The sequence below is a fragment of the Oncorhynchus mykiss genome, chromosome 5 (genome assembly GCF_057628025.1).
Source record: "Oncorhynchus mykiss isolate SJ-2025 chromosome 5, ASM5762802v1, whole genome shotgun sequence".
Lineage (NCBI taxonomy): Eukaryota > Metazoa > Chordata > Actinopteri > Salmoniformes > Salmonidae > Oncorhynchus > Oncorhynchus mykiss.
Window position 1 is genome coordinate 61,150,436 of NC_143026.1, and position 27,102 is coordinate 61,177,537.

General features: G+C 40.8%; 1 protein-coding gene across 8 annotated transcripts; it reads left to right on the forward strand.

The window, feature by feature from the left end:
- The first annotated feature begins 8,233 nt into the window (after window positions 1-8,233).
- LOC110524187 (BOS complex subunit ncln) lies at window positions 8,234-26,063 on the forward strand. Of its 8 annotated transcripts, none has more exons than XM_021603596.3 (15): window positions 8,234-8,565; window positions 13,349-13,539; window positions 13,873-14,017; window positions 14,139-14,233; window positions 14,895-14,975; window positions 15,137-15,240; window positions 19,366-19,454; window positions 19,729-19,868; window positions 20,553-20,773; window positions 21,409-21,496; window positions 22,645-22,683; window positions 22,985-23,148; window positions 23,452-23,505; window positions 23,646-23,724; window positions 24,503-26,063. In XM_021603596.3, the coding sequence occupies exons 1-15, from the start codon at window positions 8,391-8,393 to the stop codon at window positions 24,563-24,565; spliced, it is 1,728 nt and encodes a 575-aa protein (XP_021459271.1). In that variant the 5' UTR covers window positions 8,234-8,390; the 3' UTR covers window positions 24,566-26,063. The 8 variants fall into 8 exon arrangements, with proteins under 8 accessions (XP_021459271.1, XP_021459272.1, XP_021459274.1 ...); XM_021603597.3 differs by having other exon boundaries at window positions 22,988-23,148; XM_021603599.3 differs by having other exon boundaries at window positions 20,553-20,731.
- Window positions 26,064-27,102: the final 1,039 nt, after the last annotated feature.

The following is a 27,102-nucleotide window of genomic DNA, read 5'->3' on the forward strand; positions in this document are numbered from 1 at the left end:
GAGAGAGCATCTCCTGAGAGTAGGAGGAGGACTTGGATACACAATGCTCAGAAATTGCTTACTTACTGCTGGCTAGCTAATCTCTCGCTAATCTATCATGGTACTTACTCACACACTGACCGCATCTTTTGTTTAGTCCCAGAAAAAGTGTTTTTTCTCGTCTTGGTCTCAGTGGGGGCGAAGGCTGGAGCAGATCGGGACAACCCCAGGGACCATTGAAGGGATTTGGGGTCACAGGAAACAGAACATCACCCACTGCATGTGTTTACAGCACATACACTGATGTTCCCGTTGGTCAGACACCGGGTCCATAATGTACAGTAGAGTGCCCTTATTGTCAACTGGAAAATCTATTAACAATTTGACCACATCCGCTTTTATTGGATAACTTGGTCTGATGATCCCACCAAAATGGCATGCAGATTTAAGATTTAAGAAGAGAATACAAACATGTGTTTGCCATACAATAAAACACTTAACACTATGTTAGTTGTTTCATGTCTATTCTTGTTATGAGTCTTTTAGCCATTACTCGCTCTCTGCAAAATCCCTTTTCCGAAACAGGCCCTCTTATTAAGCTGATCTCCAAATGATAATTGACAGAATAGATATGAAGAAAATATATGCCCGCCCCATACCCGGAGCCATATACTTAGAGAGTTAGGCCAACTTTTAGAACTTTTATTTAACCTTTATTTTATCAGGGAGTCATACTGAGACCAAGGTCTCTGTTACAGATGAGCTGTGAAATACATAAATTACAGAAAATACACACATCAAAATATAAATACAAAATGCAAGCTGACAGAAAAACACCGTCATGATAAACAAACACATTCATCAGTAATAAGGTCTTCAATCAGCTTTCTTATTTATTTTTTGACTTTTACCCATTTTTCGTGATATCCAATTGGCAGTTACAGTCTTGTCCCATTGCTGCAGCTCCCCTTAAAGTGGTCTTAACCCGGAAGCCAGCCGGTATCGGAGGAAACACCTTCCAGCTGGAGACCGGGGTCAGCTTGCAGGCGCCTGGCCCGCCACAAGGAGTCGCTAGAGCACGATGGAACAAGGAAATCCTAGCCGGCCAAACCCTCCCCTAACCCGGACGACGGTGGGCCAGTTGTGCCCTGCCTCATGGGTTTCCCAGTCATGGCCGGCTGATTTAACTAAAAGCTGATTTACCTAACTCAGTAGTGACCAAAGGAATTTGCAGAGTTTGCCATCCCCGAGACCGGGTGTGGTAACTAATGTCTAAAGTTTAGTAATAACGTTAGGTACAGTGGGACTAAAATGGCTTTATAAATGAAAACATAGCAATGTATCAACCTATGTGACATCAAATAGTGCCAAACAACTTTATGGTAGTGAATGGAGGGATGAGTACTAAAATTGTCACCTGTAATAAAGTGCAGTGTGTTATGATAAACTGTATCTAATGGCTTTAATGAAGTGGCAGCTGCGTTCATATAGATGATGTCTCCATAGTCCAGGACCAATAGGAACGTCGACTGAATAATCTGCTTTTTACTATTTAGCGAGAGGCAGGACCTGTTCCTATAGAAGAAGCCACTTTTTACTCTCAGCTTCTTTAACTAACTCATCAATATGCTTTTTAATAGACAGTTTTTCATCCATCCATATGCCCAGATATTTGTAAGCAGGGACACAATCAATATGGACACCATCCAAAGTACATATGGTTAAATCAGACTTATTTTTATGAGCTCTACAGAACATATACCTAGTTTTACCTGCATTCAGATAGAGCCTGCATTCAGATAGAGCCTGCATTCAGATAGAGCCTTGTCAATCGTGGGGAAATAGCATACACAAAAGTATAATCGGCATACAAGTGCAGGTTGCAATATTTTTACAGACATACTGTATATAAATAAATATTCCTCATGTAATGTTAATGGGGAACTAACATTGCTGCCATATAATGTTGTAGTGTCATGTAAATGCATCATAATGCAGAAACTGCATTGGTCCAACTCTCTAAACACATGGCTCTGCCCACATCTAATTGGTTTTAATGCTTTGTTTGCTTCTTCCCCTCTCATAAGCCTGGGCAGAATTACACACACAACGGAAATAATGACTACCAAGGTCCATTAAGTGAGATGGCAGGACATCATCTCGCCATTAATCTCCCACTTAGCAGAGCAGCTCGCCAGAGAGATAGAGCGAGAGAGAGAGTGAGAGAGCGAGACAGACAGACAGACAGACAGACACACAGACAGACAGACAGAGTTGACATAACATTATCCTCCTTCCTTGGCACTGTCAGGCTTTAAGCCCTCTTTATGACACCTTCCTAATGGTGATTGTTGTATTAATGCATTAATGAAATGGCTAGTAGTTTGTTTGATGGTGGACATAGTATTACATTCGATTTTCTTTATTTTTCATGTTTTGCCATAAATCAGATACATATGATGAGCAGTGTGGTGGGCCACAAGACACAGGAGAATACAACAGGTATGTATGTATAGGATATTGAAAGAAAGGTGTTATTTTTATAGCCTACAGAATGTATCATTCTTCTGTCATTCTCGAGTGCCTTTTTTTTGCTGACTCACATCACAGATGGGCATTCTCAATTGGGGCGTCAGGGTAGCCTAGTGGTTAGAGTGTTGGACTAGTAACCGGAAGGTTGCAAGTTCAAACCCCTGAGCTGACAAAGTACAAACCCTGCCCCAGTTAACCCACCGTTCCTAGGCTGTCATTGAAAATAAGAATTTGTTCTTAACTGACTTGCCTAGTTAAATAAAGGTAAAATAAATAAATTCACTCCCCCTGGGGACATTTTGTCTACTATCAAATGTAATGTTATTTGTCACATGCTTTGTAAACAACAGGTGTAGAATAAAAGTGAAATACATTGAAGTCCTTTCCTACAATGCAGAGATAAGGATAAACAAAAATATCTACAAATAAATAGTGGCAAGAGGAATAAATACACAGTGAATAACAAAAACAATAACAAGTAAAAAAAAACATGGCTATATACCGTGCAGGGAGTACCAGTACCGAGTCGATGTGCAGGGGTACGAGGTAATTGAGGTAGACATGGACATCAAGTAGGAGTAAAGTGACTAGGCAACAGGATAGATAATAGACTGTAGCAGCAACGTGTGTGTGTGTGTGTGTGTGTGTGTGTGTGTGTGTGTGTGTGTTGGGGAGTCAGTGTAAGAATGTGTAGAGTCCAGTGGTGGAAAAAGTACTCAATTATCATACTTGAGTAAATGTAAAGATACCTTAACAGAAAATGACTGAAGTAAAAGTGAAAGTTACCTAGTAAAATACTACTTGAGTAAAAGTCTAAAAGTACAGTATTTGGTTTTAAATGTATTTAAGTACAGTGGTAGAAAAATAACTCAATAGCCATACTTGAGTAAAAGTACAAAGTAAATGTAAATGCTATACATCAAATTCCTTATCTTAAGCAAACTGGATTATTTTAGTAAGAAAGGGGGAACACTCCCAACACTCAGACATCATTTACAATCACAGTAGTTGTGTTTTGTGGGTCAACCAGATCAGAGGCAGTAGGGATGACAAAGTGTGATTAGGTGCCATAATTCTGTCCTGCTTGAGCATTCTAAATGTAACGAGTACTTTTGTGTGTCAGGGAAAATGTAAGGAGTACATTATTTTATTTAGGAATGTAGTGGAGTAAAAGTAAATGTAGTCTACTTAAAATATAAATAGTAAAGTAAAGTACAGATATCCCCAAAAACAACTTAAGTAATACTTAAAAGTATTTTTAAGTGTGTGCATAGAGTGCAAGAGAGTTCATGCAAAAAAGGGTCAATGCAGGTAGTCTTGGAAGCCATTTGGTTAGCTATTTAGCAGTCTTGTTTAGCAGTTTTATGGCTTGGGGATAGAAGCTGTTCAGGGTCCTGTTGGTTCCAGACTTGTCACACTGGTACCACTTGCTGTGCAGTAGCGGTGAGAAAAGTCTATGTCTTAGGTGGCTGGAATCTTTGACATTTTTTTTGGCCTTCCTCTGACATCGTCCTGAATAGCAGGGAGCTCGGACCCCGAGGGGGAGGGGGAAGAGGCACTGTTGTACCCTCTTCACAACTGTGTGGGTGTGTGTGGACCATGTTAATTTCTTAGTGATTTGGACACCAAGGAACTTGAAACTCTCGACCCACTCCACTACAGCCCCATAGATGTGGATGGAGTGTGTCCGCCCCGCCGCTTCCTGTCATCCACAATCAGCTCCTTTGTCTTGCTGACGTTGAGGGAGAGGCTGTTAAAAATATCCTTAAAAGTATCGTCTTTCTCAGCATACTTCACCTGTCAGAAACCAATCTCTGTCACTAGTAGAAGCAGAGGTTGACCATCCTATCCCATAATTCTATTTGGGTTTAAGACAATGACTGTTTGACATCGGTCTACAACAGGGGTGGGCAACATACGAGTCGGTTCCGGACTGCGAGCCCATTTAACTAGCCTGTGCGAGGTTTGTGTAAAAAATCGATTTTGTGGAAATTATTATTTTGGGTAAAAAACACTCCAAGCCACACTTTAACGTCTAAAGGTATCTAGAAAGTATGTAGAAATTAAAATGGACCTGTTCATGAGTTGCACCTCCATCACTCGGTCGTGTCGCTGCCATTGTTATCAACGTTCTAAAGACGCTGCAGCCATTTTGATGGTCAAAAGTAGAAATGGGGCTCATGACTGTGTCGTCTAAATTACACTATAGGGGCTTGGGAATATGATGACATTGCAAAAGTAGGAACATATTTAATAGGAAACAACTTTGCCATCACCATTTTGTCAAAGTCTGTTCAAAATAGCTAGCAATGTTAACATTAGCTAGCTAAAATCTTGATGTCTCCCCTCAATCTTAGCTAGCTAACGTTATACTGCATCTAAAGTCAATCCACCGACATCGGAATGATGACAAAAGGTTTTCCTACTAATTATGTGCCTTCTTTAGAAATGTCATTGTGTTTTCAAACCACAGTAATAAACTTCAGACCAAATCTTAATCAGCCCCAATGAAGATGCATTGAGTAGAATACTCAGTTGGGCATCAGTCCTAAAACGAAACTTCAAAACAATATTGTGATGCAACGTGCAACCAATTAATATGTTTTCACATAACTATAACTACCCCTTTTCTGGACAGCATTTTGCTTTTGATGAACAAATCAGTTGGAAGCAATTATGTAATCAAAAAAAGCACATAAAGGCTTCATAATTCATAAAGGTTATGTTAACTGACTGATATTATCTCATATAATATATAAGATCTCCTAAGCCTGTGTTAACCTAAGATGTTAGTTTCTGTGTTTATCCCAAAACCATATTCTTTCCCCATTAATCTTCTCCATAGGAATGGCTGAAAACACCAGAAATAACTATTTTCCATTTTTTAGGACTACAAGCTGGCGAGCTCTATGGAAAATTAATATAGTTCTTGCAGGGTTTATGGATAAACTCTGAAAATAAGGTCTGTGGTAAAAACCCAGGTTTAGGAGATTGTATACATTTTGTTCTATGAGTTAATCTTCATCAGCTAGCATCATTTTTATGAATTTTGAAGCAAAAGCCTGTGTTCACCTCAGACTTTATTTTCAGCATTAATCCCAAAACCCTATTCTTTCCCCATTCATTTTCCCCACAAGAATGGTTGAACGAACCAGAGCCAGAGCTCTGCTCCTACTGAGGAGTGCCAATATGGCCGACCGGTGGCTTCCAAGCCAAAGCAGAGGAAGATGAGGAGAGCGGCCCGACACGGCGGAAAATCTGTCTCCCTTGAGCAGGTGGCATTTTTTTGTTGTTTCGCCCACCAAGCAGGGAGTTTTTATATGGCGATCAATAAAGCCCCACGAGGTGTCATAATACCCATAAAATGTTTTTTCCAACATTAATTTTTCTCATAGAGGATTTTAGAAACACTTAAAATAAGGACTGCGTTTCGTGTAGGCTTACCTTTGTGTGACGTTTTGAGAACCATGTGAATCTCTCTCGGACAAGGTGACTTTTATCAATATATTCGGCTCTATTTACTCTAGATTTGAAAATGCTAATTAGCATCAAAGTAGACATCATGCAAAACTACAAATCCCTGCAAGCTCCTGCATGTCATCTCTAGCTGACACCTTTGCTAACAGCTATTGTGTGAATTTAAAACGTACACAAGACAGTTCACAGAATTGTCCATTTAAAGAAACACTGCCAATTTATTAATTACTACCTAGCTAACATTAGATCGTTAATCCAGATCATCATGGCATTTGTAGTTCTTTATGATAGCCACATTAGCAGCTAATTAGCGTTTCATTTCTGGGGGTGAATATATTGATAAAAGTCACCTTGTCCAAGAGAAATTTACATTGGTATCAAAACTTCACGTAAGCCTACATGAGATACAGCCCTGTGTTTCTAAAATCCCCTATCGGAAAAAAATTATGTTGGAAAAAGGATTGGAACCATTTCCCTGTTTGACCGCTAGGTTTTGTGGGTATTATGACTCTGCGGTGCTCTATGAGAAACTGGGGAATTTGGGAATTTGGGAAACTGGGAACTAAAAAAAAAAAAAAAATCAGACCTCGTAATTCCAACTCGGGCCTCTTTCTAGAGCTCCAACTTTCCGACATGAAGATCACTGACGACCTGAAAATCATTGACATTATTAAGTTCCCAGTTGTTTTGAACGCACCATTATTTGCTATTTATTTATTTATTTCACCTTTATTTAAACCAGGTAGGCAAGTTGAGAACAAGTTCTCATTTACAATTGCGACCTGGCCAAGATAAAGAGGTTTATTTGATCAAATAGAAGTTTTGTTGTTTTGGGTGTACTCAGTGGTGGAAAAAGTACTAAATTCTCATACTTGAGGAAAAGAAAAGATACCTTAATAGAAAATGACTCAAGTAAAAGCGAAAGTCACCCAGTAAAATACTACTAGTTTTAAATATACTTAAGTATCAAAAGTAAATGTAATTGCTAAAACATACTTAAGTATCAAAAGTATGAATAATAAAAGATTCCTTATATTAAGCAAACCAGACTGCACAATTTTCTTGTTTTTTAAATTCATGGATAGCCAGGGTCACACTCCAACACTCAGACATAATTTAAAAACAAAGCATTTGTTTAGTGAGTCTGCCAGATCACAGGCAGTAGGGATGACCAGGGATGTTCTCTTGATAAGTGTGCGAATTTGACAATTTTCTGTCTTGCTAAGCATTCAAAATGTAACGAGTACTGTATGGTATAAAAATGACATAATTTTCTTTACTAATGTAGTGAAGTAAAAGTAAAAGTAGATACCCCAAAAAACTACTTAAGTAATACTTTAAAATGTTTTTTACTTAAGTGACATCCAGGCAACTTTGAGAAAAACACTTTATATCGGAGTTGGATATGCATGTTCATGACATGAAGCTAGTAGCGTCTCTCTCCATTGAATACAGGCGGTTGACGTTAACAACCTCATCTAATATTTTTAAAAGGATTACAACAATGATATGTATCCACCAATCCAAAGAAAGGATAGGCGGGAGCTATAGTGCCACTTTGTGAACGGAGAGATTTATTCCGCTTTGTTATGGCGGAGAGATGTATCTTGTCAGTATATCCATAATCTTTGGCCAAAGCAAAGACTATACAGTATGGCCACAGAGTTTCATATGGCCAAAGCCTCTCAAATAAGCAATAAGACCCGAGGGGTTGTGGTATATGGCCAATATGCCACGGCTAAGGGCTGTTCTGGACACAGCCCTTAGCCGTGGTATATTGGCTATATACCACAAACCCCTGAGGTGCCTTATTGCTACTCTAAACTGATTACCAACGTAATTAGAGCAAGAAAAACACATGTTTTATAGGGTCTGATATACCATGGCTGTCAGCCAATCAGTATTCAGGGTTCAAACCACCCAGTTTATAATGGCCAGTACATAGCATTATGTAATCCAGGGTTTATTGGCAGTATACCGTCAAGATATGACCATCTCTGGTCTTCACTGACCCCTGCTGTTAAACTCATCAACTGCACAGCCTCGCCTAAAATTCACGAAGCTGTCTTTGATGGCCCCTGTAGGACCCTTATCAGCAGAGATTTCGCAAATTCCCAGTGATTAATATTCTCATTAAATAAATCAATGGACAAATTATGACATGAATGTTTTATGATAAAGAATGTTCATTACAGATATGGAAGACGTAACAATAATATGTCCATGCCATTCAAAAAGCAAGCTCGTGCGTGTTTAGTTAGGTGGCCAAGCTTTTTGCCATATTAAAATCCACTTGTGGCGACTGTGTTAGTGAATGACAGCTAGGCTAGCGACTAGATTCGAACCGGCAACTGCCTAGATTATCAATTTACTGTTGTTTAGACCATAATACCAATATCAAAATGTTTGAGGAGGCTAGTGAGGTGTTCGATAACATGTTTAAGTCCTCTTTCCCCCTGACTTTCATTGTGTTTATCCCCGCGGTGCTGATTCTCGTCTCACCCCTTCCAGCCGAAGCGGCACATGAATTCACCGTGTACCGCATGCAGCAGTATGACCTGCAGGGACAACCGTACGGTAAGCATTTAAAAATTGTATTTTGTGCAATTATTGAATGGAATTGCAGTCCTGTAGTTAACTACCACGATATAAGGCATAGCTCTTTCGCTAAGTAAACTCTGTTATTGCACAGTCCTAGCTAGCTAACGTTAGCGCGCTAGCTAACCAGTGTGTCAGTGTGTTATTGGGGCCCGCAATTCGGGCCATCCCCCCCATTGTGGGCATCCCATAGGTTCCTGCATGTGGGCGCAGCTGGAGCAAGCCATCTTCATATGCTTGTGACACTTGATTTTTATGGAATTCCCCTGATTGTCTATGCAATTAAAATATGTGTAAAATGGGAAATAAAAGTATTATTTTAGGATATGCCATCATTGTAGTATAATTAATGTGCAAGGTTTTAACTCAAAATGGATGTGTAATCTGTTGATGCGTTGGATAGCAGATGTAACAGATATACTACCTCTCAAACTTTCTGGAAGTGAGGCAACGATATTTGGCTTTCCCATGGAACACATTACAAGGACAAATACCTTTGGTAGTAATATTCTACACTCAAACTGTGACCCCTTTGGTCACGTTATTTGTCCTGTGATCAGTTACAATGACGTTTACCTTTATTTAACTAGGCAAGTCAGTTAAGAACAAATTCTTATTTTCAATGACGGCCTAGGAACAGTGGGTTAACTGCCTGTTCAGGGGCAGAACGACAGATTTGTACCATGTCAGCTCGGGGATTTGAACATGCAACCTTCCGGTTACTCCAACCACTAGGCTACGTTACGCTCATTACTGTAGTACTACAAATATTTGTACTACTCCCTTCACAGACCATAGGGCCATTTGCATTGATGTCAAAATATTTGGGAGAGCATCCTTCTGGTAGCTAAATAGCTCCTTATTAAATAATGATATAGTTAAGTTTGAGGTTAAAGGTCTTCTCTCACACTTTTGGGAAAGGGTTTGTGAATCTTATTGCAAGAACTGGGAGCTCTTTAAATTTGAAGTGACCAAAGACGTCCATAAAATATGGTAGTCATCTTGCTAAGACCAGAAGAGCTGAGGAGGAGAAGGTGATCATTAAGGTAACTTCCCTTTCTCTGAGGTCCCCAGCCGACCTCTCGGGGGAGGAGAAGATGGAACTAATTGAGTTACAAAATAAACTGGATAATATAGTGCCTTGCAAAAGTATTCACCCCCTTGTAATATTTCCTATTTTATTGCATTACAACCTGTAATTTAAATAGATTTTTATTTAGATTTCATGTGATGGACATACACAAAATAGTCAAAATTGGTGAACTGAAAAAAAAAAAATAACTTCAAAATTCTAAAAAATAAAAACGGAAAGTAGTGCATGCATATGTTTTCACCCCCTTTGCTATGAAGCCCCTAAATAAGATCTGGTGCAACCAATTACATTCAGAAGTTACATAATTAATTAAATAAAGTCCACCTGTATGCAATCTAAGTGTCACATTATCTCAGTATATATACATACACCTGTTCTGAAAGTCCTCAGGGCCTGCAACACCACTAAGCAAGCGGCACCTTGAAGACCAAGGATTCTCCAAACTGGTCAGGGACAAAGTTTGGAGAAGTACAGATCAGGGTTGGGTTATAAAAAAAGATCTGAAACTTTGAACATCCCATGGAGCTCCATTAAATCCATTATTAAAAAAAGGAAACCTGCCAAGAGAAGGATGCCCACCAAAACTCACGAACCAGGCAAGGAGGGCATTAATCAGAGAGGCAACAAAGATACCAAATATAACCCTGAAGGAGCTGCAAAGCTCCACAGCGGAGATTGGAGTATCTGTCCATAGGACCACTTTAAGCTGTACGCTCCACAGAGCTGGGCTTTATCAAAGTGGCCAAAAAAAAAAAATTGTTTGAAGACAAAATAAGCAAACAGGTTTGTTGTTCGCCAAATGGCAGGTGGGAGACTCCCCAAATATGGAAGAAGGTACTCTGGTCAGATGAGACTAAAATTGAGCTTTTTGGCCATCAAGGAAAATGCTATGTCTGGCACAAACCCAACACCTCGAGAACACCATCCCCAAATGATACAACCCCCCCCCCAAAAATCGATTTTAATTCCAGGTTGTAAGGCAACAAATTAAGGAAAATGCCAAGGGGGATGAATACTTTCGCAAGGCACAGTATAAATAGATTGAAATAAACTGGATTTTATATATATATATAAAAATCTATACTACCGTTCAAAAGTGTTGGGTCACTTAAAAATGTCTTTGTTTTTGAAAGAAATAACATAATTATCAGCAACCATCACTCCTGTGTTCCAATGGCACGTTGTGTTAGCTAATCCAAGTTTATCATTTTAAAAGGCTAATTGATCATTAGAAAACCCTTTTGAAATTATGTTAGTACAGCTAAAAACTGTTATTCTGGTTAAAGAAGCAATAAACTGGCCTTCTTTAGACTAGTTGAGTATCTGGAGCATCAGCATTTGTGGGTTCGATTACAGTCTCAAAATGGCCAGAAACAAAGACCTTTCTTCTGAAACTCGTCAGTCTATTCTTGTTCTGAGAAATGAAGGCTATTCCATGCTCTCGCCAAGAAACTGAAGTTGCCAAGAAACTGAAGATCTCGTACAATGCTGTGTACTACTAATGTGTACTACTCCCTTCACAGAACAATGTAAATGGACTCTAACCAGAATAGAAAGAGTGGGAGGCCCCGGTGCACAACTGAACAAGAGGACAAGTACATTTAGTGTTTAGTTTGAGAAACAGATGCCTCACAAGTCCTCAACTGGCAGCTTCATTAAATAGTACCTGCAAAACACCAGTCTCAACTTCAAAAGTGAAGAGGCGACTCTGGGATGCTAGCCTTCAAGTTATTTTCTGAACAAGTAGCTCCCTTCCTACTTGAAGTCTTTTTAGAGAGTATTAAAAACAATGCTCTCCCTCCTACAATGAGTCAGGGATTAATAACACTGATACCTAAGCCTAAAAAAGAAGCGCTGCTCATTGATAACTGGCGTCCAATTTGTCGTCTTAATAATGACTAAGATATTAGCCTTACTATTTGCAAAAAATAATTAAACAAGTCCTGGATGCAATCATTGATGAAACAGTCTTGCCTTATGATGAACATACATATTTCTAACAATATCAGACTAGTATTCGATAGATTTGACTACTCAGACCTAATAACTGAGGATTGCTTCATATTTTTAAAAGATTTTTATAAAGCATTTGACACAGTAGAGCATCAGTTCCTCTTCCACTCCCTTGAGAGACTTGGCTTTGGGGATTTTTTCTGTAAGGCTATTAAGACTCTCTATACAAATGGAAATATATCTCTAAAACTGAAACATGGCACCTCGATTTGAGTTAAAGAGCGGAATTGGGCAAGGTTATCCTGTCTTACTGTATATGTTTTTATTAATCACCCAACTTCTTACAAAATTATTTCTAGTGATAAACCAATATGACATTTTTGTCTGATACTGAAATCCAATATTTTCCTTGACAAAAAAAAACAATACCGATATTTAAAATTTTAGTGGCCTTTTAAGCATTCTAGTACAGTTAAATAGTTAACACACACACATGGACGCAGGGTCTAAGGCGCTGGATCTCAGTGCAAGAGGCATCACTACAGTCCCTGGTTCGAATCCAAGCTGTAACACATCCGGCCGTGATTGGGAGGCCCACAGGGCGGCGAACAATTTGCCCAGCATTGTCTGGGCCATCATTGTAAATAAGAACTTGTTCTTAACTGACTTGCCTTGTTAAATAAAGGTTACACACATACCACACTGACCAAAACTCTATTTTGTTGGCATTTTACGTATGTCCCTATTTATCAGTAAAACATAATCAAAACCTATTTCTTTCACTTACTTGCTGTGCTGTTCAGTCGTTTCATTCTCAACCAGGATTTCTGTGTTCAGACCTGTGTTCATTTTCTATAAAGCCTGCTACAATAAGTGAATGTCCATTATGATTGGTTCATCTTAAATTTGTAACAAAAAGGGCATTTTCATAGACGTGAAAGCCAGATCAGTGATTATTGCGAAAAAACAGCTTCAACTATTTTGATTAAATTTTTAGTGGGTTTTATGGTTGTGGAAGGCTTATATTTAGCCTATGTATAATTTCACAAGCCCTGAATTCATTAGATTTTTGCTGACTGTTTGAAATGCAGTGTATTTGACCTTTTTTAATTGTACAACAAAGCTTAGTTATAGAACAGTGATGCAAAAATATCTCTAGTTTCCATGTGGTATTTGAGTTGTGGTAGTATCAACAGCGTGTACAACCTGATTTCCCGCCTAATCAATATGAGTGATTTATTACCACTTGTCAAAACAACAGGGTTTTTGGTGCGGGTGCAGTGAACAAGCTGCTTTAAAAAATATTCCAAGTAATATGATTACTATTGTTGCATATGTGTGTGTAGATGGTACATTTTATGTTTTGAATTTTCACTATGACAAACTTGATTTGGACTCGTCAAAACTGTGTTTTGACGTTAGGCTATTTATCAAAATGTCTTGTGAACAGGAAACAGTGGCGGCATAATTTTCAACTTAAGTTTTAGGAATATAAATGTAACTTTCAACATTCATTTCCAATGGTGTTGTACTTAATCAGGTATAAACTTCTGAAGGATTAAAAAAAAAAGGTGCTGTGATTGATATGTTTTGATGAAATACCAGAAATTACAAAAACGAGTTTGCCCTGCCTAATAGCCTACTACTACAGCATAGCATCAATGGTGTTTCCACACATCCCTCCCCAACTGATCGGATCCCACTTGTGATTCCCAGGGACCAGGAATGCCATATTGAACACAGAAGCTCGCACTGTGGAGGCGGAAGTGCTAAGCCGCCGCTGTGTCATCATGCGGCTGGTGGACTTCTCCTATGAGAGATACCAGAAAGCCCTGCGCCAGTCCGCTGGGGCGGTGGTCATCATTCTCCCCAAGAATATGTCCACCATGCCGCAGGACATAGTACAGGTAATAATGCATTATAATGCCTTATGAGTGGGTTTTATGGCCGTTCATCAAACTAGTCAAATCAAGAGGCAAGGTCCTGAGTTGCTTTTAAAGCTAGAGCTCCTTTGGTGTTCTTGGAAAGTTTGTTTCTGTTACACTCAAGGAAAACTGTCAGTCACAACACTCCCTCCTTATCAGTTGTAACTCAAAGCAAAACTTGAAAAACCAGACTTGCTGGTGTGAAGTAGGCCAAAGTGTCCAAATGTTATGCTGTTTCACATTCACACTGTTTCCCTGGTAGTGTTGTTGTCTTGTGAATGATAACCCGGCATTCCTTATTCCTCTACGTTGTAGCAGTTCATGGAGCTGGAGCCAGAGATGCTGGCCACAGAGACCATTGTTCCGGTTTACTTTGCTCTGGAGGATGATGAGCTGCTCTCCATCTACACACAGACCCTCACCTCCTCCTCCTCCCAGGGCTCCTCCTCTGCAGCTGAAGGTGCAGGACATTTACAAATATTGTGGTGAAAACTGTCGATCGAAACGCTGTCAGAGGAAGTTCTTTCCAGTGAAATTCTTTTGAGGTATTTAATGACCCCTTTTCCCCCATGTCTTCACAGTGCTGATCCACACAGCCACAGCAAATGGCTTTCAGATGGTGACGAGTGGGGCTCAGAGCAAGGCAGTGAGTGACTGGGCCATCACCAGTCTAGAGGTGAGAATCATTATGGTTAAACCACTATCCTTTATCTGTTTAATGCTTTATGTAATCCAGACATCCACGGTTCTGTTAATGGGTGACATATTTTAATGATATTAGGCTACCAGTGAAGCAGTACTCACATTAACACACTGCTCGCACTTAAGGTGTTAAGTGATTTAGAAGCAAATAACGTGTTTGTTTTCTTAACCTTGTGTCATTCTTGGGTCTATATGATATTCTAGACTGTGTGTGTGTGTGTGTGTGTGTGTGTTGAACTAAGGTAGGTGTCAAACCCAGGGGAACAATGGATTTAGCCCTGTAGTAGGAGATTAGGGGACTCCAGTAGATTTCCTGAGGCCTCGTGTTCCTTTCTACCTAATGCATACGGCCACCAGTCTATGGCATTGTTTCACATAATGGGTTTAAGTCCTTGTGGTAGCATTTGATGCCTGTCTTTATTGATGTCTTAAGTCTCATACCCTTGGCTACATACTTTGCTGTCATCTTTATATGAAAGTAAATGTAGTATTTTATGAGGATCCACATTAGCTGTTGCTAAAGCAGCAGCTACTCTTCCTGGAGTCCACCTGAAACATGTAACACAGAACATTATCATATTATTGTTTCGAGATGTTATAGAACTGATCTACAATATACTTGTGTCCTCTCCTAGGGGCGACTGGCTGGAACTGGGGGAGAGGACCTGCCCACCATTGTCCTGGTGGCTCACTATGACTCCTTTGGTGTCGCTCCGGTACACCCAGCTCTCCTTTAATACACCTCAATATATTCTATGATATGCTATATTTATAATATTTTTTACTGTATGATAGTTATATTTATTTATGTTGCAGAATTCTCCTCCACCAGAATATGCTAATTAAATGTGTTGACTGGTGTTGTTGTCCTGTCCAGTGGCTGTCCTATGGAGCAGACTCTAACGGCAGTGGGGTGTCTATGCTGCTGGAGTTAGCCAGGCTCTTCTCCAGACTCTACACCTACAAGAGGACACACGCTGGGTGAGCAACACAGGTCCACAGCTCCTCAGAGAAATCAGGCTTATTACAATGCTATCCACACATTTCTTTCCTTGTGCCTAAGAATTCCACACCCTTTAGGAAAATGGCACTCCACATGTAAAACTCAAAACTAAAATAATATGCCTCTGACAGTGGTCAGAAAACAACAGCTCTTCCTGTGTTCACAAAAGTACTTCGCTTTTAAGAGTCGATTAGTTTTAGTAATGGAGTAGAAAGGATGTGGTTCTTAGAAGATATTTGTCTATTCTTAGGCGGAGTGTACTCTGGAGTGTGAGTGCTGTTTGAGACGAGGGGCCACGTTAGTGTAAATTTGTTGGCGTAATGGCACACTGGCTGTTCTCCATGGTGTTAGGTGAGCTCTTGTGTTGGCGTATTCTCCATGCTGACCGAATGAAAATGCTAACCAGTAACCACTGGTAACTTTGCATATGGTCTGTTTGCATGTCACTAGTAAAAAGGAACAAGACTGCACGAAGCCCCTCTTACATAGAGAGAGCATGGGAGAAAGGTGCAGTCGTTCAGGACGCAAAAGTACAGTGTTATGTGTTGCAGAGAAATTGCAGATTACGTGACCTCTGTATTCAGAGACACATTTTAACTGAGTGTAGCCTTTCCCCTATGATATTATACAGTATGTTTTGACATTCGCTTTCCCAACATGCACAGTGCCTTAAGAAGGTATTCATACCCCTTGACTTTTTACAAATGTTGTTGTGTTACAGCCTGAATTTAAAATGGATGAAATTGAGATTTGATTGTCACTGGCCGAAACACAATACCCCATAATGTCAAAGAGGAATTGTTTTTCTACATTTCTACAAGTTAATTACAAATGAAAAGCTGAAATGCCTTGAGTCAGTAAGTATTCAACTCCTTTGTTATGTCAAGCCTAAATAAGTTCAGGAGTAAACATTTGCTTAACAAGTCACATAATATGTTGCATGGACTCACTCTGTGTGTAATAATAGTGTTTAAGATGATTTTTGAATGACTACTTCATTTCTGCATAGAATTATATATACGGTCTCTCTGTCGAGCATTGAATTTCAACCAGAGATCAATCACAAAGACCAGGGAGGTTTTCCAATGCCTCGCAAAGAAGGGAAGCTATTGGTAGTTGGGTTTAAAAAAAAAATGCTGACATTGAATATCTCTTTGAGCTTGTTGGAGTTATTAATGACACTTTGGATGGTGTACACCCAGTCACTACAAAGATGCAGGCATCCTTCCTAACTCAGTTGCCGGAGAGGAACGAAATCGCTCAGGGATTTCACCATGAGGCCAATGGTGACTTTAATTAAAACAGTTAGTTTAATGGCTGTGATAGGAGATAACAACTGAGGATGGATCAACAACATTGTAGTTACTCTTCAATACTAACCTAATTGACAGAGGGAGAAGAACGAAGCCTGTACAGAATAAAAATATTCCAAAACATGCATCCTGTTTGCGACAAGGCCCTAAAGTAATACAGCAGAAAATGTGGCACAGCAATTCACTTTTTGTCCAAACTACGATGTGTTTTTGGGAAAATCGAATACAACACATTAATGAGTGCCACTCTCCATATGTTCAAGCATAGTGGCGGCAGCATCATGTTATGGGTATGTATTTAATCGTTAAGGACTGGGGAGTTTTTCAGGATTAAAAATTAACCGAATGAAGCTAAGCGCAGGCAAAATCCTAGAGGAAAATCTGGTGAATTCACCTTTCAGCAGGACAATAACGTAAAACACAAGGCCAAATCTACAGTGAAGTTGCTTACCAGGAAGATAGTGAATGTTCCTGAGTGGTCATGTTTCAGTTTTGACTTAAATCTAATTTCAAATCTATGGCAAGACCTGAAAATGGTTGTCTACAACAACCCGTTTGACAGACCTTGAAGAACTTTAAAAAGAATAATGGGCAAATGTTGCACAATCCAGGTGTGTAAAGCTCTTAGAGACTTACCCAGAAAGACTCTCAGCTGTAATCACTGTGACTTGGTGTGAATACTTACAGTACCAGTGAAAAGTTGACACTCCTACTCATTCCAGGGTTTTTCTTTATTTTGACTATTTTCTACATTGTAGATTAATAGTGAAGAAATCAAAACTATGAAATAACACATGGAATCATGTAGTAACCAAAAAAGTGTTAAACAAATCAAAATATATTTTATATTCTTAATACAAAAGGAACATCTGAGCTATCTTTGTTGCAGACGCATGGTAACAGTTGAATAAGATGAAGAAGAAAAAAGAAACCTGCACACTGCTCTTGATAGTATCACTGCTCTTTAATGAGCTTTAAGTATCGGCCTTAAGGCCTTCATCAGAAGCTCTGAGCAGTGATACTATCGAGCAGTGTGCAGGTTCTTTTTTCTCATATTTTAGATTGTTCAAAGTAGCCATCCTTTGCCTTGATGACAGCTTTGCACACACTTGGCATTCTCTCAACCAGCTTCACCTGGAATGCTTTTCCAACGGTCTTGAAGCAGTTCCTACATATGCTGAGCACTTGTTGGCTGCTTTTCCTTCACTCGGTCCAATTCATCCCAAATCATCTCAATTGGGTTGAGGTTGGGTGATTGTAGAGGCCAGGTCATCTGATGCAGCACTCCATCACTCTCCTTCTTTCTCAAATAGCCCTTACACAGCCTGGAGATGTGTTGGGTCATTGTCCTGTTGAAAAGCAAATGATAGTCCCACTAAGCACAAACCAGATGGGATGATGTATCACTGCAGAATGCTGTGGTAGCCGTGCTGTTGAAGTGTGCCTTGAATTCTAGATAAATCAGTGTCACCAGCAAAGCACCCCAACACCATCACACCTCCCCATCCATGCTTCACGGTGAGAACCACACATGTGGAGATCATCCGTTCACCTAACCTGTTTCTCACCGACACATGGTGGTTGGAACCAAAAATCTCAAATTTGGACTCATCAGACCAAAGCACAGTCTAATGTCCATTACTCGTGTTTCTTGGCCCAAGCAAGTCTCTTCTTCTTATTGGTGTCCTTTAGTGGTGGTTTCTTTGCAGCAATTCGACCATGAAGGCCTGATTTACGCAGTCTCCTCTGAACAGTTGATGTTGAGATGTGTCTGTAATGAACTTATCCTCTGCAGCAGAGGTGACTCTGGGTCTTCCATTCCTGTGGCGGTCCTCATGAGAGCCAGTTTCATCATAGCGCTTGATGGTTTTTGCGACCGCAGTTGAAGAAACTTTCAAAGTTCTTGACATTTTCCATATTGACTGACCTTCATGTCTGTAAGTAATGATGGAATGTCATTTCTCGTTGCTTATTAGAGCTGTTCTTGCCATAATATGGACTTTTACCAAATAGGGCTATCATCTGTATACCACGCCTACCTTGTCACAACACAACTGATTGGCTCAAATGCGTTAAGAAGGAAAGAAATTCCACAAATTAACTTTTAACAAGGCACACCTGTTAATTGAATTGCATTCCAGGTAGACCGCTGCTCCCAAGTGCATCTCAGTGCAAGAGGCATCACTACAGTACCTGATTCGAATCCAGGCTGAATCACGTCCGGCCGTGATTAAGAGTCCCATAGGGCACAATTGGCCCAGCGTCGTCCGGGGTAGGCCGTCATTGTAAATAAGAATTTGTTCTTAAATGACTTGCCTAGTTAAATAAAGTTTCAATTAAAAAATGATGCTGATTGAGAGAATGCCAAGAGTGTGCAAAGCTGTCATCAAGACAAAGGGTGGCTACTTTGAAGAATCTGAAATATAACATATTTTGATTTGTTTAACACTTTTTTGGTTACTACATGATCCCATATGTGTTGATGTCTTCACTATTATTCTACAATGTAAAACATAAAGAAAAACCCTGGAATGAGTAGGTGTGTCAACGTTTGACTGGTACTGTATGTAAATTTGATATTTCTGTGTTTTCTTTCAATACATTTGCTAAAATTTCACTGTCATTATGGGGTGTTGTGTGTAGATGGGTGGGGGGAAAAAAACATATTTAATCCTTTTTTGAAATCAGGCTGTAACACAACAAAATGTGGAATAAGTCGAGGGGTGTGAATATCCACATTGATAAGAATGTCCTCTCCTGTCGTTTCTAACACACCTGCTGTCTTCTTAGATACAACCTGCTTTTCTTTGTCTCTGGAGGAGGGAAGTTCAACTACCAAGGCACCAAGCGCTGGCTGGAGGACAACCTGGACCATACAGGTACACTAAGCTCACATGAGGCTGTAGACTCGGTTACACGATGGCTATTTTGACTGCTACAGTGGAACACAGAAGGACATCTGTACAATACACACTGGAAATGAAATGGAATGAAACATGAACCCAGCCACACGTGTTATTAAATGGAGGTCATGCGTGCAAAACAATGGGCATGCATGAATCATGGAAATGTATATTTGGTTAGATATGGCAGTGTAAACAGTCTCTCTCTTCCTTTCTCCCTGTATCTCTATCCTGTCCTCCCTCTCTGCAGACTCTAGCCTGTTGCAGGACAATGTGGCGTTTGTGTTGTGTCTGGACACCCTGGGGAACGGGGACAGTCTGCACCTTCACGTGTCCAAACCCCCTAAAGAGGGAACCGCCCAGTATGCCCTGCTCAAAGAGCTGGAGACTGTAAGGACCGTCACACCAACCACATACGTTTCATAGATAACAACTGTTTTTGTAGAATTGTTTGTATATATATATATTATTCACAGATGTATAATTAAGCAATAAGGCAGGAGGGGGTGTGGTATATGGCCAATATGGTATATGGGTGGCAGGGTAGCCTAGTGGTTAGAGCATTGGACTAGTAACTGAAAGGTTGCAAGTTCAAATCCCCGAGCTGAACAGGCAGTTAACCCACTGTTCCTAGGCCGTCATTGAAAATAAGAATTTGTTCTTAACTGACTTGCCTAGTTAAATAAAGGTCAAATAAATAAAAAAAATATATACCCCAGCTAAGGGATGTTCTTACACACGATGCAACAAGGAATGCCTGGATACAGCCCGTAGCCGTGGTATATTGGGTATATTACCACAACCCCCCCGAGGTGCCTTATTGCTATTATAAAGTGCATACCAACACTATTAGAGCAGTAAAAATAAGTGTTTTGTCATACCCGTGTTATACTGTCTGATATACCACGGCTGTCAGCCAATCAGCATTCAGAGCTCGAACCGCCCAGTTTATAATGATTTTATATATATATATATATATATATATATATATATATTGATCACTCGTAGCACATTACATGTACACTCAAAGTTCCATACCTTAAGTTTTTTGTCCTTCTAAACCCTGTCCCCTAGGTGGCATCCAACCAGTACCCAGAGGTCAAGTTCTCAATGGTGCACAAGAAGATAAACCTGGCGGACGACACACTGGCGTGGGAACACGAGCGCTTCGGGATCCGCCGGCTGCCGGCCTTCACGCTGTCCCACCTCAACAGCCACCGCGAGGTGCAGCGCTCCAGCATCATGGACGTGCGGTCAGTGTCTTCTGAACATGGAGCGGGAGAGCCCCCTGCTGGGTGGGTTTATTACTGCAGTCCGACCAAGAGACCGAGCATCCAAACCCCCCCCATCCACAACCCCCAACCCCTGCCTAGGCCCAGCTCACCTTTCACACCTCATTCAAAGAATCAACTGCTCATTAGGATCTATTGAATCAGGTGTGTAAGTGCTAGGCTTGAACGAAAGCCTGCACACATTGCTGCCTTTGGGACTTAGATCAGAGAGTAGATGTGGGACTTTTTTTGTAGATCTGTCTCACAGCAAGGTGGAGTTAGTACCAGGTTGCTTAAAATCTGATTAAGTGATGTTGCTTGCCGGAGTATGAACTGTTACTAATACTGTGTTTAGTTTTATTGTTAGCAGTCCCTCAAGGAGATGGGAACATGGCTTGCTGGCCCCTGGAATAAAATAAAAGGTTGAGAAACACTGGGCTACCGGGTTGATTTGGGATTGTGCCCCTTCGTCCCGCTGTAGTGAACCGTCTGTCCTCCCAACCTTCTCATTGCCACCACCCCTCCACCCCACCTCCCCGCCCAGTGTAGTGGACTGTCTGTGCTCCCCTCACATTCTCCATCGGTGTGTTGCAGAGTTGAGCTGCTCTTGATTGCTGGATAATTGAACTGTGAATTTGAACTGTGATTTACTGTTACAGACCTCATGTGGATCTGAGAAAGCTCAGCAGGAACACAAAGCTGATTGCAGAGTCGCTGGCCAGAGTCATCTACAACCTCACGGAGAAGGTAAAGATATGTAGAACATGTCGGCGTCACCATACACGTTTTCTATATTGAAAGCCACGTCATGAAAGTCGATGGACATTTTTTCATGTTGCTTTCGATATTTATACTGAACAAAAACATGCAACAATTTCAAAGATTTTACTTGGTCACTGGTCATATAAGGAACTCAGTCAGATGAAATAAAAGTAATTAGGCCCTAATCTATGGATTTCAAATGGCTGGGCAGGGGTGCAGCCATGGGAGTCGAGGGCTCCCGAGTGGCGCAGCAGTCTAAGGCACTGCATCTCATTGATAGAGGCATCACTACAGACCCTGGTTCGATTCCGGGCTGTATCACAACCGGCCGTGATTAGGAGACCAATAGGGAAGCGCACAATTGGCCCAGCGTCGTCCGGTTTTGGCCGGGGTAGGCCGTCATTGTAAATAAGAATTTGTTCTTAACTGACTTGCCTAGTTAAATAAAGGCCCACCCACTGGCGACCCAGGCCCAGCCAATCAGAATGAGTTTTTCCCTACAAAAGGGCTTTATTACAGACAGAAATACTCCTCAGCGCCCCCCCACCCCCCGTCAGATGATCCTGCAGGTGACTGAGCTGGATGTGGAGGTCCTGGGCTGGTGTGGTTACAAGGGGTCTGCAGTTGTGAGGCCAGTTTGACGTACTGCCAAATTCTCTAAAACGTTAGAGGCATGTTAGGGTTGAGAAATGAACCTTAAATTCTCTAGCAACAGCTCTGGTGGGCATTCCTGCAGTTAGCATGCCATTTGCACACTCCCTCAACTTGAGACATCTGTGGCATTGTGTGTTGTGTGACAAAACTGAACATTTTAAAGTGGCCTTTTATTGTCCCCAGCACAATGTGCACCTGTGTAATGATCATGCTGTTTAATCAGCTTCTTGATATGCCACACCTGTCAGGTGGATTATCTTGGCGAGGGAGAAATGCTCACTAACAGGGATGTAAATTTGTGCTCGAAATTTGAGAGAAGTATGCTTTTTGTGCGTATGGAACATTTCTGGGATCATTTATTTCAGCTCATGAAACATGGGACCAACACTTTACATGTTGCGTTTATATTTTTGTTCAGTGTGGTTTGCTCTTTGTCCTGCACATCAGGTTTGACCGCTCTCTCTCTCTCATGTGTCCAGGGTGCCCCAGGTGACCTACAGATTTTCACTGAACAAATGGTGAGTGATTGAACGTGGCTTGACCCTACTGTCCCCTCCCTGTGAGGCTCTGTCTGACATGACCTTAATCAAGCCTTTTTGAAAGGCTGCTATACACACCAGGACTTTGACCTGAGGCTTGGCCTGAGCAGTGGGCAACCAGTGGTACTTTTAGGCTAGTGTTAGTGTGTAGCTGTTATAGCATGGACAGTTAGTCGGGGTTACGATGTGTGTGTGTGCTTAACAAGACAAGTGCGTGTCAAGGTGTGTACTATACGCCACTGATTATGAGCGTGTGTGTCTGTGTTGCCTGCACGGCCAGCAGATGCAGGAGGAGCAGCTGTCGTCGGTGGTGGACTGGCTGACAGCCCAGCCGCGGGCTGCCCAGCTGGTGGACAAGGACAGCAGCGTGGTCAGCACCCTGGAGTACCACCTGGGACGGTACCTGAAGGACGTCCGCAGGCACTACGTCAAGGCTGACAAGAGGTGACCAGTCACTGACCTCTGCGTTACGGCTAATACAGGGTGTCAGTGGTCTTCTTGACTGGCCACAGCTAGTGGTTCTGCCGTGTTTACCTTGGAGGAATCACAGAACTGACAGAATCACTCCTTTTATTGTACAAGATCAATTATAAGGATCAAATAGTCTGGGACGAATGTGATTTTTACACTATTTCTATTTACTGTTGTTCATTGAACAAATTACCTGTATGGTTTTTAGAAATGGATGATGTTACAGTGACAAATGCAATCTTTTTTCTCTCCCCCCCCCCCCCCCCCCTCCCCCAGAGACCCAGAGTTTGTCTTCTATGATCAGCTCAAACAGACCATGAATGCTTACAGGTAGACGTTATGGCTGCTGAGCTGTAGTGCAATAGAGCAAAAGCCTATTGATTTTAATTTCAAACCTCTTCAGCTTGCTTTTGTATGTTTTTTTCTTTCCCTTTTACACTTGTCATTTTATATATCCACTTTCCTAACAGGGTGAAACCAGCCATCTTTGACCTGCTTCTGGCATTCTGCATCGCAGCTTACCTCGGAGTGATATATCTGTCCATCCAGGTATGTATCGATACAACATCCGCATTCTGATGGCTACTAATGTTATTTTGGTGTATGGTCATTAGTCTGTTGACCTAGCCTAACCCTGCAACTCCTACCCCGGTCAGTGCTGTAAATCGGATGAATGCTTTCTTCTGAGTTCTGCATTAATCATGCAAACACATTTCTTTTTGTGGCATGGCGTCAGGGAGATTCGAACCTATGATCTTCTGTTCTCTGTCCATGGAATTAGAGCACTGCGCAACCAAGATGGAGCTAGCTGTTCTTTTTTTGTGTATTTAAACAAACCCACTTCAAAGTAAAACAGCACTGGTTAAGATCAGGTGTGGCCAATTTGTGGGCATGGCTAACACACCTGACCACACTTAACAAGGTAGAGGATAGAGTTTTGTTGACACTGAGAATGAAATGTATGGTCTTAACATTCTTAGAATGTTCTTTCAACATTGTTTAATAGTAAGTACTGTTATTCCCACAGAAGAACGTTGTTTTTTAACGTTCTCTGAACAATTTCAGAGCATTACTTTAAATAGAACCATGAGGAAACCTGTATCAAACATTATGCTGAAGTATTGACATTCCCACCTAAGAAACATGGTTCTGTGGTTAACGTTATGTGCTAGCTGGGTATCCTGCACCATTCCCAGAAGGTTGTGGGAAGGTTGTCTGCAAAATAACCATAGGACAACTACGCTCTCACAAGCTCTTAAATATATGGTTCTCAGAACATTATGTGCTAGCTGGGTAATGTCTTTCTCACATTTTTCTCTCTCTTCAGCACTTTGTGGTTCTCTACAGTGTGGTGCGCAGAATCACAACGCCCAAGACCAAGCAGCATTAAGACACTCCTCTTCCTCATTCAGACTCCTCACTCACACCGACAACGAGCTCTAGCCAGTAACAAAACAGGGGCGGACCAAGCAGCTCATCTTTTTCTTTCTTTTTTTACCACCCAATCTATGTCCTTTGTTCCTCTTTGGAAATGAAACGTGTTGAATCATTTCTCTCTGCCAAGTTTAGCCATCTAGTCAGTTCCTTCAATGGCTGTCAAGTCAGAATGCACTCTGGTCTTCCTGTCCCCGTGAAATCAGATGTCAAACATTTCCTCGTACGCCCAATCCCACATCAACTCCTAGTCCCTAAACCCTATTTTCCCCTATGATCTGAGAGAATTTGATAGGTGTCAGAAATATGGTAATAGCGTTACCTTGTGCTCAGATAGGCTAGGTGACATTTTCACCAGTTTGCTTATACCTATCCAGTCCTCTCCATAAGGAGTAGGTACTAGGGGTTGATGTGAGATTGGACATTTCTATACCCACAGCTCACTCCTCAGTGCCCTATGGTGTGAATTTTGCCAAACTACAATGGGTCGTCTTCTTGGGCAGCTATGGAGTAGCATGAGTGTGCAGGAGTAGCAGTGAGACTTGGTAATATTGTTTGGATGGATGGTTGATATATTTGGTCACCCTGACTAGATTTATTTTTCTATAGGATTCATTTTTTTCTTTAACCCCAATGAACTAATTAAATAATGCTTTCAGAAAGTATTCATACACCTTGACTTATTCCACATTTTGTTGTTACAGTCTGAATTCAAAATTGATTAAATTGTTTTTTTTCCTCACCCATCTACACACAATTCTCCATAATGACAAAGTGAAAAAAATGTTTGAACATTTTGTTGCAATATTTTTGCACAACCCTGAGTCAGATGTTAGAATCACCTTAGACAGTGAATACAGCTGTCAGTTTTACACACCTGGATTGTACAATATTTGCACATTACTCTTTATAAAATTCTTCAAGCTCTGTCAAGATGGTTGTTGAACCTTACTAGACAGCGATTTTCAAGTCTTGCCATATATTTTCAAGACGACTTTAAGTCAAAACTGTAACTAGGCAACTCAGGAACATTCAATGTCGTCTTGATAAGCAACTCCAGTCTATATTTGGCCTTGTAACTCCCGGTGTCTGTTGGAAAGCAGACTGAACCAGGTTTTCCTCTAGGATTTAGTCTGTGCCTAGCTTTACTCTGTTTATTTTTATCCTAAAAAAACTCCCTAGTCCTTGCGGATGACAAGCATACCCATAACATGATGCAGCCACCACCATGCTTGAAAATATGAAGTGGTACTCAGTGATGTGTTGGATTTGCCCCAAACAAAGCGCTTAGTTAATTTCTTTCTCACATTTTTTTTGCAGTATTGGAGTATTTTTATTGTGTACAGTCTTCCTTCTATTCACTCTATCATTTAAATTAGTATTGTGGTGTAACTACAATGTTGTTGATCCATGCTCAGTTTTCTCCTATCACAGCCATTAAACTCTGTTTTAAAGTCACCCTTGGCCTCGTGGTGAAATCCCTGAGCCGTTTGCTTCCTCCGGTAACTGAGTTAGAAAGGACGCTTTTATCTTTGTAGTGACTGGGTGTATTGACACACCATCCAAAGTGTAATAATTTCACTATGCTCAAAGGCAATGTCTGCTTTTTTATTTTTACCCCTAGGTGCCCTTTGCGAGGCCTTGGAAAGCCTCCCTGGCCTTTGTGGTTGAAATTCACTGCTCGACTGAGGGACCTTACATGTTAACCACTATTATTGCACACAGAGTGAATCCATGCAACTTATGTGACTTGTTAATAAGCACATTTTTACTCCTGAACTTATTTAGCCTTGCTATAACAAAGGGGTCGGATACTTACTGACTCAAGACATGACAGCTTTTCTTTTGTAATTAATTTGTAAAAAATATCTAAAAACATAATTCCACTTTGACATTATGGGGTATTGTGTGTAGGCCAGTGACACACAATCTCAATTTAATAAATGTTTTATTCAGGCTGTAACACAACAATGTGGAAAAAGTTGAGGGGTGTGAATACTTTCTGAAGGCACTGTATGTATGAATAAGAACATGCATTTAGAATGATAAATTGTCCCCCATACTACCCATTGCCATCACTAGAGTAAGTACGGTTATAGAATGGAAATTATTTTTTTTGGGTTTCACCCCTTTGTAGACTAGTTTACTAGTGTTACTACAGTATGCGACTTACTTAGTTTTGATTACAAATGCCCTTTTTAAAATGTGAAAACATTAGACCCTCCCCTCCCACAAATATGTTAATCAGAGATGTATGCAGTGTTGCAGTAAGGTCACAGACTGAGACAGAATCGTGTTGGGAGATTATCTGGACATGTCTATTGCAACACGGGGAGCTCCACATCGATGTGCAGACACAGCACGTTGAAATCCCCCCTTGCTCTCATCAACTAAAGTCTTAAGGCAAGACGTTGGTAGATCAAATTGAACCTTTTGGACGGAGTCTGGTAATGTCAATGTGTTGTCCCTCGTCTTCGTCTATATCCCTTACGG